Source organism: Phyllostomus hastatus, unplaced genomic scaffold (assembly GCF_019186645.2).
Source record: "Phyllostomus hastatus isolate PE091 unplaced genomic scaffold, TTU_PhHast_1.1 phas_contig_147, whole genome shotgun sequence".
Classification (NCBI taxonomy): Eukaryota; Metazoa; Chordata; class Mammalia; order Chiroptera; family Phyllostomidae; genus Phyllostomus; species Phyllostomus hastatus.
Genome location: NW_025333603.1, coordinates 2,928,966 through 2,942,314, shown reverse-complemented (window position 1 = coordinate 2,942,314; position 13,349 = coordinate 2,928,966). Strand labels below are relative to the sequence as shown.

The window sequence follows — 13,349 nt, the reverse complement described above, 5'->3', positions numbered from 1 at the left end:
AGAAACATGAGCTGCCGAAAGGATCAGTTTAACTAGGTTTCCATCATCCTAGACCTGGATAGAGATGTTATACTGCTAGAATAATAAGAGGTTTTTTCTTAATTCCTAAGGAGGAAAAAACAGTTCAATAGGATATTAATGTTGATTTTTTTCCCCATGGTTTTTGTTTGAGATTATTGGAAACTTCTACTTTATAATAATTTTGCATAAAATTGAATCTGACTTAGTACATAACTGTAGCCAGATGTGTTCATTTTAGGATATTTGCATTCCTTGGTGCTGTACACAGAAATCCACAATGTCCAAGCGATTCACCTGAACTAGCTTGAGACCTTCTGGCCTAATTATTCATAATTTACATTCAATTATTCATAAATTTGATGGGGTACAATGCATGCCCATTCTGAGCTGGCTTTATTTGAAAAACATAGATCCAGGATATTTTGGGAGGCTTGTAGTTTTACCAGGCTCATACAACCATTTGTTATCTCATCCAGCAAACTCATATTTGTGGAATATAATCTGTATTTGAATTGCCAAGTTAGAATGAAATTAAAGTAGCTACCACAGCTAGAGCCCACAAAAACCAACAAACAACAGACATGGCCCTCTTTCACTGACAGCTTCAGTTTCCTGGACATGTGTGGAGAGTGTACTGTGTGTGTGTCAGGCTCTGGTGCTGACTTGTGCACTATTGTTTCTATAGCAAAGCAAACGACACTGCAATGACCTATCCTGGATTCATTTAGTGTGTATACTGCACTATAATCATGCTCAACTTATCACATCTTAATTAGGGCGATATGGCTGTCACATCTTTCAAGAGGCTGTGTGGTATAGTTCAAATGCATGAGCTTCATAATCAGAGAGACTTGAGTACCAGTCCCAGATCACTGAAGATGGGATGTGGATCTTGGAGCCTCCCTGAAAGAGATGGTACCGTCATTTTTGGGGGGAGTTTAAGAGGCCTGGTATATTATAGACACTTAAGAAATGTTTCTCAGTACTTGAACAACAATTAAAAATAAATAAATAAATACAACTTCAAAATTAAAAGAAGAAATGTTACTCATCTTCCCCAAAGTCAGTACTACTCTTGTGCAAAATGTGTTCTTTGATTGGGATGTATCGATTGTTCATTATGTGTGGAATGCTGGAAGGACATGGCTCCTCTTTCCCTGCCCCTGAACATGCCAATACTGAGTAGTTTGTGCCAGCAGTAAGCAGATGTCACTTACCTAAATTGGGCAGCGAAATGGAAAATGCACTGTTGATTGACAAGAGACACAAAAGGGTTAGGAAAGAAAGCCATGTTTGGAATAACAGGTTGATGACTAGGTTTCTTGATACAGCTGCTCCCAGTCAAAGAGGTGAAGTGGGCACACCTTTCCTGCATCTTGTTTTGCCCACCCCCACCTCCCTTTAAATGAGCTTATTCCTCCCAAGTGACCACTTATGCCCCCTTTCCTAACCAGACAACCTCAGGCTACCCCACAGCCCTGCCCTTCTCCATCCATAGGATTCTATTTCCACACTCTAACTTCCCAAGATGTCAATCAGACACACAATGTGGGACCAGTACGGTGAGAGTGAACAACTCTCTGGGGACACTGGGCCCTGCCTATCTTTATGCAGAAGCCAAGGGGGTGAGGGGAGAATTCCAGGCCAGGTACAACTGGAAGATAGTAAATTGCTAAGAGGAGAGGGCACTGTTTGGTTCTCCTTAAATCTCATCATTAAGATCACATGAAAGGAAATATGATATAATAGAAAAAAATGTCCATGTATTTTAAAGCAATTCAGTTCAGCCCTACAGGTATTTTGGGGACACTCACCATGGGCCAGGCCATGTGCTAGCTATGCAACACAGTTAGACACAGTTTCTGTCCTGGGATTTAGTGAGGGAGACCAAAGTAAATTGATATAGCACTTGGGGGCTGGGGTAGCATAATAAAGGAATGTCCAAAAAACAGCACTTCTGGGAAAATCAGCTAACCTTTATGTATGCCTCAGTTTCTTCATTTCTCAAATGCATTCTGTCACCCATCTGAGACAGCTACTTTCATCTCGGATGAGTGTACCTAAGGGAACGTGCCTGGGACACAGTGGATGCACAATGCTCCCTGCCAGAGTGTCTATAAACCCACCGGATGCTGCCAGCACTGTGATGTGCAGGATGCAGTAGAAGTCAGAGAGAGCATTCTCACCTGTATCCAACTTATAAGGGACTGCAGGTGTCTCGTTAACAATTTTTATCAGAAGCACCTAACCTTACAGGCCCGGCAGGGGCTGCCGTTAGGTCTCACTGACCACTGGAGCTAAATGCTCTCTTCTTCCATGGCCAGAACTACAATTTATAAACCCTATAGTCTGTTGAATCTGTTGGTTGATCTATACCCATCATACAATTAGACTTAAAGCTACATAATTTGAAGTCTTATAATGGAAAAGAACTTCAAAGTAGAATAACATAATTCCATGTCAGTATATGTAATGACCTTGGATAAATTATTTTACCATCTCCTGTTCTCACAGACTACAGATCTGTATGTGTATCTATATACCTATATCTCTGGATTAGACAGAGAAGTGCCTCCAGAGACTACCAGGCTCCCTTTCACTGTTTGCAACAGGAAACAGGTGGTATGGATGCAAAACAGAAGCAGATTGCCCACAGTTACGTACTGAATAAATGGAAGAGCTGGAACCAGAAGCCAGACTTGAGGCCTCCATCTCTTGCTATTACCAGTGAAAATGTAACCTCCCAAACATTGGTAATTAGCCGGGGTGATCACAGAGGGTACTTTCCAGGTCTAAGACCTTGAGATACATGGACCATTCAGCTGAAAAGTTCATCTTCCCTCTCCACACATTGCATTTCTCAAGAGAGGCAAATTAGAATGTAGACAAATAAAAATCACTGGAGTTTGTTGGAATAAGAAAGCATAAAAAGATATAATTAATAACATAATGCTTAGTGAAAATAGGAATATATGCCAAGGATAATAAGGTCAATTTCCTTTCTGGACTTTGCTGAATACTTTCCCTCTACCCTTTTCTTATCAGTCTTCTCAAAACAGACTTTGTTATTTTTTTACTAGCATCTGTGGTGTGGTTCACTCAAAGATTGGCAAGTAGGGGGGAGGTGATAACCAGGGCCTTTGGCTTTCCTCTCTGATACCTGCCCCCACTGTGTCTGAGAACAGGATGGAGACCATCAAACTGTGTAACTACCAGGCCAGCACTACAAATTCTCTCCTGGAAAGACAAATAAAAAGGGACTTTTTACCTTACATTTTCTTTCAACTTGGTTGTCTTCATTTTAAATCTATCCTTTTCTTTCTTGAAGAATCTCTGCAGTCTCTTAAGTGCCTTTCCATCTAAACTAAGAGGAATCAGGATATAAACACAGCGTTTGAGAGAGCACTAGAAATGGCAGGCTGGCATAGTCAAAAGGATCAGGGGCTTTGGTGTCATTTCTAAAACACCCACTCGAGGACCAGCAGGAAAATGCCTTACCAACACGTCTCTGTTCTTCTTTGTTTTGGTGCCAATATGAAGTAGCACAAACCAGTCAGCCACAAAGGGAGCTATTATACATCAGTGCAAACTTTCATTTATGATAAATGGTCTCTATTTTGCAATTTATGGAGGAAAGTCTTCCTTTCAGAGAAGATGACTCATGGGAGCAGAGTTTACAAATGATACTAGAAATAAATTATAGGACTTCCTGGCTCCTAAAATTCACGTTACTGATTTTTAATTTTCTGAATGATATAATACAACAGTGGTGGTACACTGACTGCCCAGCTGATGAATAAGGTCTTTCCAAATATGCTCTTGGGTTTCAGGGGGTGGGTAGGGAGGGGGAATGAAACATCCACACCATCCCACCCAGCATTGATCCCCTTTTTCCTCTCAACCCTTATACTTCTTGCTTTTGACCATTGCTTTTTTCTTTTCCATAACATGCCCCTAATAACTAAACTTGACAAATAATGCCCACTTGAATAAATATTATTCTTGACAACCATTGATTTCTTCCTGGAAAAGTACTATAGAACTGAGGCAAGTTTTATTGGCAATTACTTCTTTCTCACTTATCTTTTAATGCAATATTAAAGTCCTCTATTCTGGGAGATGGTCATTTTCTCAGAAGAGAAAGCAATGTGATTTGAAGTTTATGCCATGTGACTGTACATAATTACTAGTATTCTATGTACCACAATGTAGTATTACCATAGCTTACCTGCACTCTCTAGGCAAGTCCTCCCTAAAGAAGGTGGGGCAGGGAAGGGAGTCACTTCTCAAAGTGATTTTCCTGGATGGACTAACAGGAAATATCATTAGCCAGGAAGCCAAGAAAGAGAGAAACTCACTCTATCTTGGTGGAGTTGCTCTTTGTTTTGTATACATCTTCATACATTTCTTTACTATTTTCTTCTGAAATTAAAAAAAAATCACCCATTAATTGACATTAGTTCTGATTCATATTTAACAAAAATTATTGGATACCTACTAGGGGCTAGAGTACTCTGACCTTTCTTTTTTTTGTTAAATAGTTTTTATTGAAATGTTCATATTTTTATAAGCATATGGTAAAAGTAATTAAACCTCTAGAATAGTATGTGCAAATGAAAATTAATATTTGCTTCTACTCCTGAGTCACAGTGTGATTGATGTAGCCAATGAAAGTTGGTTTATCCGCAGATTACTTCCTTCTACTCTCTCCTTTTGCATGTTTAATATGTATAGATCAGAGTCCATTAAACATCAAACATTTTGTTGAATTCTACAGAAATAACGGAGAACAAATGTATCTTGAATGATCTTTCCCTTCAGAGCATAGGTTTAGCCTAGCCCAACACATGGGCTTAAAAAACACAGATATACTTTGAGTCCCCCCAGACCACAGAGGATTTTCATGTTCACAACCTGACTTATATACCTTGAATTTAAAAGAGTCACATAACTTTTCTGTGCCTCATTTTCCATTTTAAAATGAGGGTACTGTGTTTAATGATCTCTAAGATGGTTTCTCCCTCTAAAATTCTGACATTTTTAAGAAGGACAAATACAACTGAAGTAGCATTTAATTATCCCTCCTCCATTATTTTTTCATTCATTCATTCAACAAATATTTTAACAATGTATTGCATGTACCTGTCATTATACTAGGGGCTAAGGAAAATGGTAAGCATAAAGGAGGTAACCATCTAAGAGGGAAGACAGTCACTATTCAAAGAATCACATAAATATAAAACTGTAACTCTGAGAAGTGCTATGAAAAAGAGAGCCATGTTACCCTAAGGTTGTACATCAAAGAGAATATTCTCTGGAATAATGATTGAGCTGACCTCAGAAGAAAGGTTAAGAGTCACTTAGGCAAAGGGGTACAGGGAAGGAAAGAACATGCCAGAAAGAGGGAGCAGCAATGGCACACACCCTGCAGCGGGAGCTTGGCGGGTGCCAGGCAAGTCAGAGGCGCTGGAAAGTCAGCATGATGGATCTCCAAGGTGAAGACTGAGCACAGCTGAGGGGACAGGCGGCAGAGGCAGACAGAGGCAAACCTCCCAAGGCCTGTAGACCATGTGACGTGGGTTGTAAAGTATTGGGAAGCCCTGTAAGTGTTTTAAGTCAAAGCATTCCTGTAATCAGATGTCCACTGTGAACAGATCAGGAAGGAAGCAATTTCATGGAGAAGCTTCTTTTTTGCCCCCAGAGCCCCATTACCAACATCGTCACCTTCACCAGTCTAAATGCATTTACTAACACAGGCCTCAGAGCACTTCCCTGGGCTCCCCGTCACCCCACCCCATTGGTAATATTAAAAATATGTACAAACAAAAGACAGTTTTTCATTAATCAGCCACAGCTGCAGTTCCTACTGGCAGTTTCAGAAACGTCTTTCTGTACTTACCACTATCGGAGACAAATGAGTTCGAGAAATCTGACTTTGATCTGTGGGGAGAAAAGAAACAAAGACCATTAGTTGGTCCCACTGTGCCTTTAAAGTCTCACCCCACAGCTGAGGGGCTGGAATGAACTTACCCCTTTCTCCCAGGGTACTCAACATCATCATAGGTCTCTTCTGAGGTGGAACTGGGCTTAAAGGGCCTTTGGCCTGGTGTTTCTATAGTCACCTCCAAGGCCTCCACGTACCCACCTGCAAGGAAAGCAGAGACACCCTCTGAAGATAAAACACTATCATGAACGCATTCACACACACCATGGCAAAGGAGGCAAGAAAAGGAAAAGGCAGGTTACATGAGCTAAAACTGGTTTATAACCTTGGTTTCCATGATCCTTTGACAAACCACTTCCCCTTGCAGAGGCTCAGTTATGACTCTCAGAAGCTGGGATAATGATGTATAACACCTGCTCTTACATGATTGTGGCAAGGATTAATGCATTTTTGTGAACGGGGCTAGTGACCCAATAAGCCAGCAACTCCTCCCTCTTCTTGGATGGTTCTTCCTCTAACCCTGACCTCAAACACTGGAGTCCTCCAGGGTGAATCCCTTGTGCTTCTTTTTCTACCTAGATGACCTTACCCAGTTCTGTGCATTTTTTTTTCTTAAAGAAAAATTGATTGGACAAGGTGATTGAATACATGTCAACATTTAATATTCATTTAATGCTGGAATCAGCCAGGAGATGGTTTACCAGGCGGAAAAATTTGGGGGGTTGTCTGCACAAGTAGCTAGGCTGTGAAAGTCAGGGACCAGTTTATGTCACAGAGCTGTAATTTTGTCATTACCATAAAACTGTCACCTTTTCTCTGTTGGCATAATTAATGGTTAGATTATGGGTAGTTCAGAACCATTTTCAGACATGAACTATTAATCAGAAATAAGTATTAATATATCTGCAAAGTAAACAATAAGCAAATTGAGCTGTGACTATTAATTAAATGAACCGAGGAACAAGGTTCTTCCCTCTAACATGAAGTCAGTCAGCATCTAGGCCCCAGGCTGTCAGTGAAGGTCAGCTCCCAGAGGCCAGAGGCCCTGCTTCTTAAGAAGACATCAGTAAACTTTTCCAACACAAAACAAAGATGCCAAACACAAAGTTGCTGAATTCTTAGTTTGGGACAATTTTTTTTTTCTTTTTTTCTTTAATCCTTCCTTCTGGCAAATACAAATGTAAAAGTTTATTATTTCATTTTACAAGTGCAGACAACTCCCAAACTGACAGCTCTCACTTGGACATCTCCGATGAAGTCTAGATACTCTGTCAGCCCTCACACCATTTACATTTGCTTGTCTAAACATATTGTGTTCCAAAGCAAATGTGCAATTCTCTCTGCAAGTTTGCTCTGCCTGAAATCTGCTCAACTCAATAAAAAGTGGCAACTCTCTCCTTTCGATTGCATTCTCTCTCACATCCTACCTCCAATCCACAGCTCCACTCTCACATTACTTCCTGAATCCAAACACACCTCACCAGCCCTACTGCGGCACCTCCTCCAAGCTGTGGTCTGTCAGCTAAATTATTGCAGCAAATGCCTAACAGGTCCCCTCATTTATCTCACATTCTATTTTCAAGACAGCAGCCAGGATGATTTTTTAAAATACAAGTAAGATCATTCCATTCTTGTGCTCAAAACATTTCATTGGTTTTTCAAATCTCATTTAAAGTAAATGCCAAAGCCCTTGCAATGGTCTAAAAATGCCCGTGCACCATCTGCCCCTCACCATCCCTGACCTCCTCTCCATTCGTACTGTCCTTCAGTCACTCTGCCCTCCTCCCACTGGCCGCCTTGCTATTCCTCCAACACAGCTGGTAGGTTCCTGCCTCAGGATACTCCAATTCTTTTCCCCTCTCTCCAGAACATTCTTACCCTAGATGCACATATGTCTCACTCCCACATATGGTTGTACTTCCTTATGTTTAAGGTCTTTGAGGCCATCAATGAGCACTTTAAAACTGCAACTTCTAATGCCTCCACCAGCCTCCCTAATTCTCCTTCCTTTATTTTGTTCCACATCACATTACTACCATTCCATACAGTGGCAATTTTATTGCTTATTATCTGTCTCCTCTGATCATACTGTAAGCTCCATGAAGACAGGAATTTTTGTCTATCTTGTGTGCTGTGATACCCACAGCACCTAGAACAGGGCTGGCACATAAAAGGTACTCAAATATTGTTTTTAATATTGAATGATTTTAATGCATATACCTTCTAACAAGAGAGTTTTGTGTATTAAATTCAGAGTGTTATTGGTATTTTAAAATTTATACCTACTATCTTATTATGTGCCTTTTATTTGCTCTATTTTTTTCCCCTCGTCTTCCTTTTTCTTGATTCACCTAAATTTCTCTTCATTCAGTTTTGTTATTTTTTGGTTTGGAAGGTATGTGTGCTATGCCTGTATTTTAACAGTTACCCTACTATGTTCTTAAATTTAATTAAAGTATAATATACAGGAAAGGGCACAAATCACAACCTCAACAAATTTTCTCAAATTGAATATATTCATGTACTATTAAGCTCAGAGATCAAAAAACTTAACAGTGCCAGTGTCCCAGAGCGCCCTCTTGTGCTCCCTTCTAGTTTCTATTCCCTCCCACAAGAGAACCACTCTCTTAGTTTCTTTCTTTAAAAAAAAAGTATATTTATTTTTAGAGAGGGGAAGGGAGGGATATAGAGAGGAAGAGAAGCATCATTGTGTGGTCACCTCTCGAGCACCCTCTACTGGGGAACTGGCCCACAATCCAGGCATGTGTCCTGACTAGGAATCAAACGGGCAGGTGAATCTTTGGTTTGCAGGCGTGTACTCAATCCACTGAGCCACACCAGCCAGGGCCACTCTCTTAGTTTCTAATACCAGGGGTGAATTCTGCATATTTAACTTTACATTAATGGAATCATTTAGAATGTCATCTTTGGTGTTGCCTTTCATTCAATGTTAAGTTTGTGAGATCCATCCATATTGTTGGGTATAGTTGTAATTTCTTCATTCTTATAACTGTTGTGTGAATATACTATAATTTGTTTCTCCATTCTACTTTTGATGGATATTTGGATGGTTTCCAGTTTAAGGATATTATAAAAAAAGAATTCTGCCATAAACAAGTTGTATATGTCTTGGTAGACTGAAGTATGCACTTCTGTTGGATATGAGAATAGGCATGGAATTCCGAGGTCACAGAATATGTGCATGTTAGGATTTAATAGACACCACTAAACAGTTTCCCAGTGGGATCATCCCAGTTTACAATCCCAACAGTGTAGAAGAGTTCAGGTTGTTCCATAACTTCACTAACACTTGATATATTTAGTCTTTTTTTTTTTCTTTACCCATTTTGGTGGCTATGTAGTGTAATTTCTCTGAGACTTGTACAGCTTTATATAGTGTATTTGCCTTTTGGATAACCTTTTTGGTGAAGTATCCACTCAAATATTTTCCCAATTTCTCTAAATTTCTTTTTTTCTGAATAATTTCTATTTTATATATTCTAAATACAGGATGTTTATAGAAATATAAAATATTTCCATTTCATATTTTCTGGACAGAGGGTGTTTATAGAACTCACATACATATTTCATATATGAGTCCTTTGATTCAGTCTCCTGTCCTAAATCAAATATCTTCCACTCTGTAATGTGCCTTTCATTCTTTGATTGGTATCTTTTGATGAATGTATCCTAGCTATTCTAACTCTTTTCAAGTTAAAGTGAATTAATATTGTTACTGTCAGTTGAAAACCTTAGAAGTCTTCAACTTTGATCACCTCCCCAAGGTATGTACTATTAATGTCAATATTTTAGTTCTTTCTCCTAATTTTACATCAATGTTTTATTTGGTTAATATTTTTGCTCAGCTTACTTTCTTGCACCCAGAATTCTCCATGTGGGATTATTTGCCTCCCGCCTGAGTACCTGCTTCAGAAGTTCCTTTAGAAAGTTTTGGTCATTAAAATACCTCAGTTTTTGTTTGTCTGAAAATATTTTATTTTTTTCTCTTCATTCTTCACAGGCATTTCACTAGTTATATAATTCTGGGTAGACATTTAAGATCTTTCAGCGAGACTTAATTGTTATGTTTGCTCTTCCTCCTCTTCTTTATTTAACTAACTAGTTTTGAATGTTTTGTAGGCTTTACTTTTAACTGTCTTTTTATTGTCAAAATCTTGGAGCTCAATCAAGCAGAGCGAGAGGCAAATCTTCATGAAGCCTCTCCCACCGGCCCTGAGCATGACAGCTAAGAGCAAGGACTCTGCAGGCCCCCTGCCTGGGCCAGAGGGCAGGCTCGCAGCTTCACAGGGATGGGACCTGTGGAAAGGTGAGCTCAGGCTTTCGGGCCTCAGGGTTCTCATCTGCAACAAGGGGTGGTGATAGCCTGCACTCTCTCAGGGTTGTCCAGTGGACTAAGTAAGCTACAAAGCAAATACTGCAGAACCATGCTGGTCACATAAGAAAGATTTGAGAATGCTTTAAAAAAAAAGAAATCTTTCAGCAGCATTATATTCTGCTTAGACATTCTTAGTTTCAAGAACTCAACAAATTCCTACTTGTTTGTTTATAGGCAACTGGTCTTTTCCCTTGGTGTGCTTTTAAGGTATTTTCAGATATTCTCTCATTCTTTAGTGTTCTTCAATTTCTCTAAGATATGACTAGTTGTAGATTTCTTTTACTTTTTCTACTTCAGAACTTTAGTGTTCATGGATCTGCATATTGATTATCTTTCAACAATTCTGAAAATTATCAGATATTGCCTTTTTAATTTATTATTTCCTCTTCCCCATGCCTTCTAGTGTTCTTTCATAGAACTCTCATTTTATGATGGACATGGACAACAGGGTGGTGATTGCTGGGGGGAGGGAGGTATAAGGGGATTAAATGGTAATGGAAAAAATATAATAAAGATTACATATTTTTAAAAATAGATTCTCATTTGCCCTGGCTTGTTTGGCTTAGTTGGTTAGAGCATCATCCCATAAACCAAAAGATCATGAGTTTGACTGCCAGTCAGGGCACATGCCTGGGTTGCAGGTTCAGTCCCCACTTGGGGCGCATGCAGGAGACAACCAATTGATGTTTCTCTCCCTCCGTCCACACCCTCTCTCAAATCAATACACATGTCTTCAGGTGAGGGTTTAAAAAAATGACTCTCATTCTGTCCTTCATGACTCTTGTCCTCTCTTTCATTCTTTTTCAATCATTTCCCCTGTAGAATGAATTTTTGATAATTTCCCTGTAATTACCTACTAGTTCATTGATTTCCTCTTCAGCTGTGTCTAATCTGGTGTGTAATTCATTCACCGTATTTCTATACTAGTTTATCAATCATTTTTTAATCTTTTTTCCAATCTGTTTATTCTCTTTATTTTAAAAATATTAAATATAGTTATGTTTTGTATCTTATAACCATAATATCTATAATATTTTGCAGGTTGGTTTCTGGTATCTGTTGTTCTGCTAGTTTTTACTCACTGCAATTGTGTGTTTAGTTTTGTTTTGTTTTTGTCTATGAACTGTTAAATTTTTAAAAAATCACTTTGTGGGAATCATTTAAAACCTTGGTAAAGGTAGAATTTCATCAAAGAGGATTTATGTTCACTGGTACCAATTGTCTGGGAGAGCTACCAAGCTGGTACCACTTTAGATTCAACTAGGTTTCTTTTGGACCACACAGATAGGGTGAATTTGAGCTACAGATACACATGAGGATTAGCTTTTGATAACTAATTTAGCATACAGGTAAAAACGGGCAAATTTGTTTCTTCTCAGTGGGGTTTATGTTGCTAATTGTTTTATTTTTCCAATCAAAGAAGCAATATTTTTATTTTGTTCATTTTTTCAAGAGATCTACTTGAATAGGATTATTTAAATAAAAACACTCACATTTTTCCTCAAACTTTCCTGTTTCATACTCACTCTCTCCAACTAAGCATTTTGTGCTACCCATCATAAGTATTGTAAAAAACTTATTAGTGGGTTCAGCAACTCCCTCTGTACTTTAGTAATATGTGTGGACTGCTGAGAATAATCTTCTTCAGACTGTTCTCATCACAGCATAATCCCCATATCTATAGTGACCCACCATGGGCATTACATAATTGTATGACAATGTCTTTCAGCCCCAAATTCAGGGCTCTCCTTTAACTATTTTATTTACTTCAACTTAATTTCCTCTCTTCCATTTCTCCCCCTATAATCCTACCCATTTTTCATCTTAAGTCATGAATTTAAAATTAATGCTACCTCTGTGCTTTCTCCTTCACCTAATCAGAAATGTCTCCCCTGCCCCAAATCTTTTTTTAATTAAAAAATGTTTACTGTAGTAAGAACACATGAGAGCTACCATCTTAGATTTATAAGTACACAGTACAGTAATGTTAACTATAGGTGCAGTCTTGTTTATTCTTGAAGTGTGGCTGTAACCCGTTGGGGTCCCAACTTTATGCAGGAGTCTCCCATTATAAACTCCCTCTGGGCAGGCCCTGGGATGGAGCCCCTACACTCTGCCTGTCCTGCAGTCAAATAGGAGCTCAGGGGATTCAGAGCTCAGTAAAAACCCTCAGGGCAAAACTAATTTTGGTGCTCACTTTTTCCCAGGATTCCTGGTCACTGCAGGTATGTAAATGTTATCTTTTTATATCAGTTCTATGATACTTCTATAAATTTTAAAAACTTTTATTCTTTACTTGTTTCTGTCAGGAGAGCCAGATTGTCTAATCTACTATTGTGTCAGAAACTAAAGTCTGATTTATTCTTTCATTCTTTTACTTACCAAAATTTTGTTAGGCAGCTCAAGTACGCCAGACATTGTGCCAGGTTATGGAGATACAGAGAAGAATACCAAATGGTCTCTGATCTCAAGATGCTCACAGTATGCCATGGGAGACAAGCATGTGCGTGGTGAATTATAATGTAAGGCATGCTGTAATTTTTCAGAAATAAAAACGAATGAAGAGCACTAACAGTTATTTAGCATATGAACCAGACACTTTATATGCAGTGACAAACAGCACTGGGAAATATGTGGTAGTATCCTCATTTACACAAGAAAGTAAGGAAATTTTCCAAGGTTACAGGATTAGTATGAAGTGCTCCTGGGTTTCAGAACTGGTCCACTCTAAAGCCTCACACATCAGCATGGTCATCCAGTTGCTCAGTGTCATGGAAACAGGGGTGGGAGGACTTGTGGTCCCTGGAGTGTGGGAATGAGGATGGAAGGAGGTTAGCGAGGCCTCAAAGAAGTGACTTTTGAAATAGACCTGAAAGGACTAATAGGATATCAGCAGGTAGAGAATGAGCATAAAGGCATTTCAGACAGAGGAAAGAGATCAAGCAAAATTATAGGAGCTCTTAAGCACATGCCATAGTCAGTAAGCTG

General features: G+C 39.1%; 1 protein-coding gene across 7 annotated transcripts in view; it reads right to left on the bottom strand.

Moving 5' to 3' along the window:
• FYB2 (FYN binding protein 2) overlaps window positions 1-13,349 on the bottom strand; it is a 107,685-nt gene that overhangs the window by 15,879 nt on the left and 78,457 nt on the right. For 6 of the 7 annotated variants that reach the window (XM_045857416.1, XM_045857434.1, XM_045857442.1 and 3 more), the window contains 5 exons: window positions 6,052-6,166; window positions 5,921-5,961; window positions 4,380-4,443; window positions 3,290-3,385; window positions 1,239-1,267 (listed from right to left, as the gene is read on the bottom strand). In XM_045857416.1, coding sequence (XP_045713372.1) covers window positions 1,239-1,267; window positions 3,290-3,385; window positions 4,380-4,443; window positions 5,921-5,961; window positions 6,052-6,166 — 345 coding nt within the window. The remainder of the gene's footprint in view (window positions 1-1,238; window positions 1,268-3,289; window positions 3,386-4,379; window positions 4,444-5,920; window positions 5,962-6,051; window positions 6,167-13,349) is intronic. The other variant, XM_045857426.1, reaches the window with a different exon arrangement.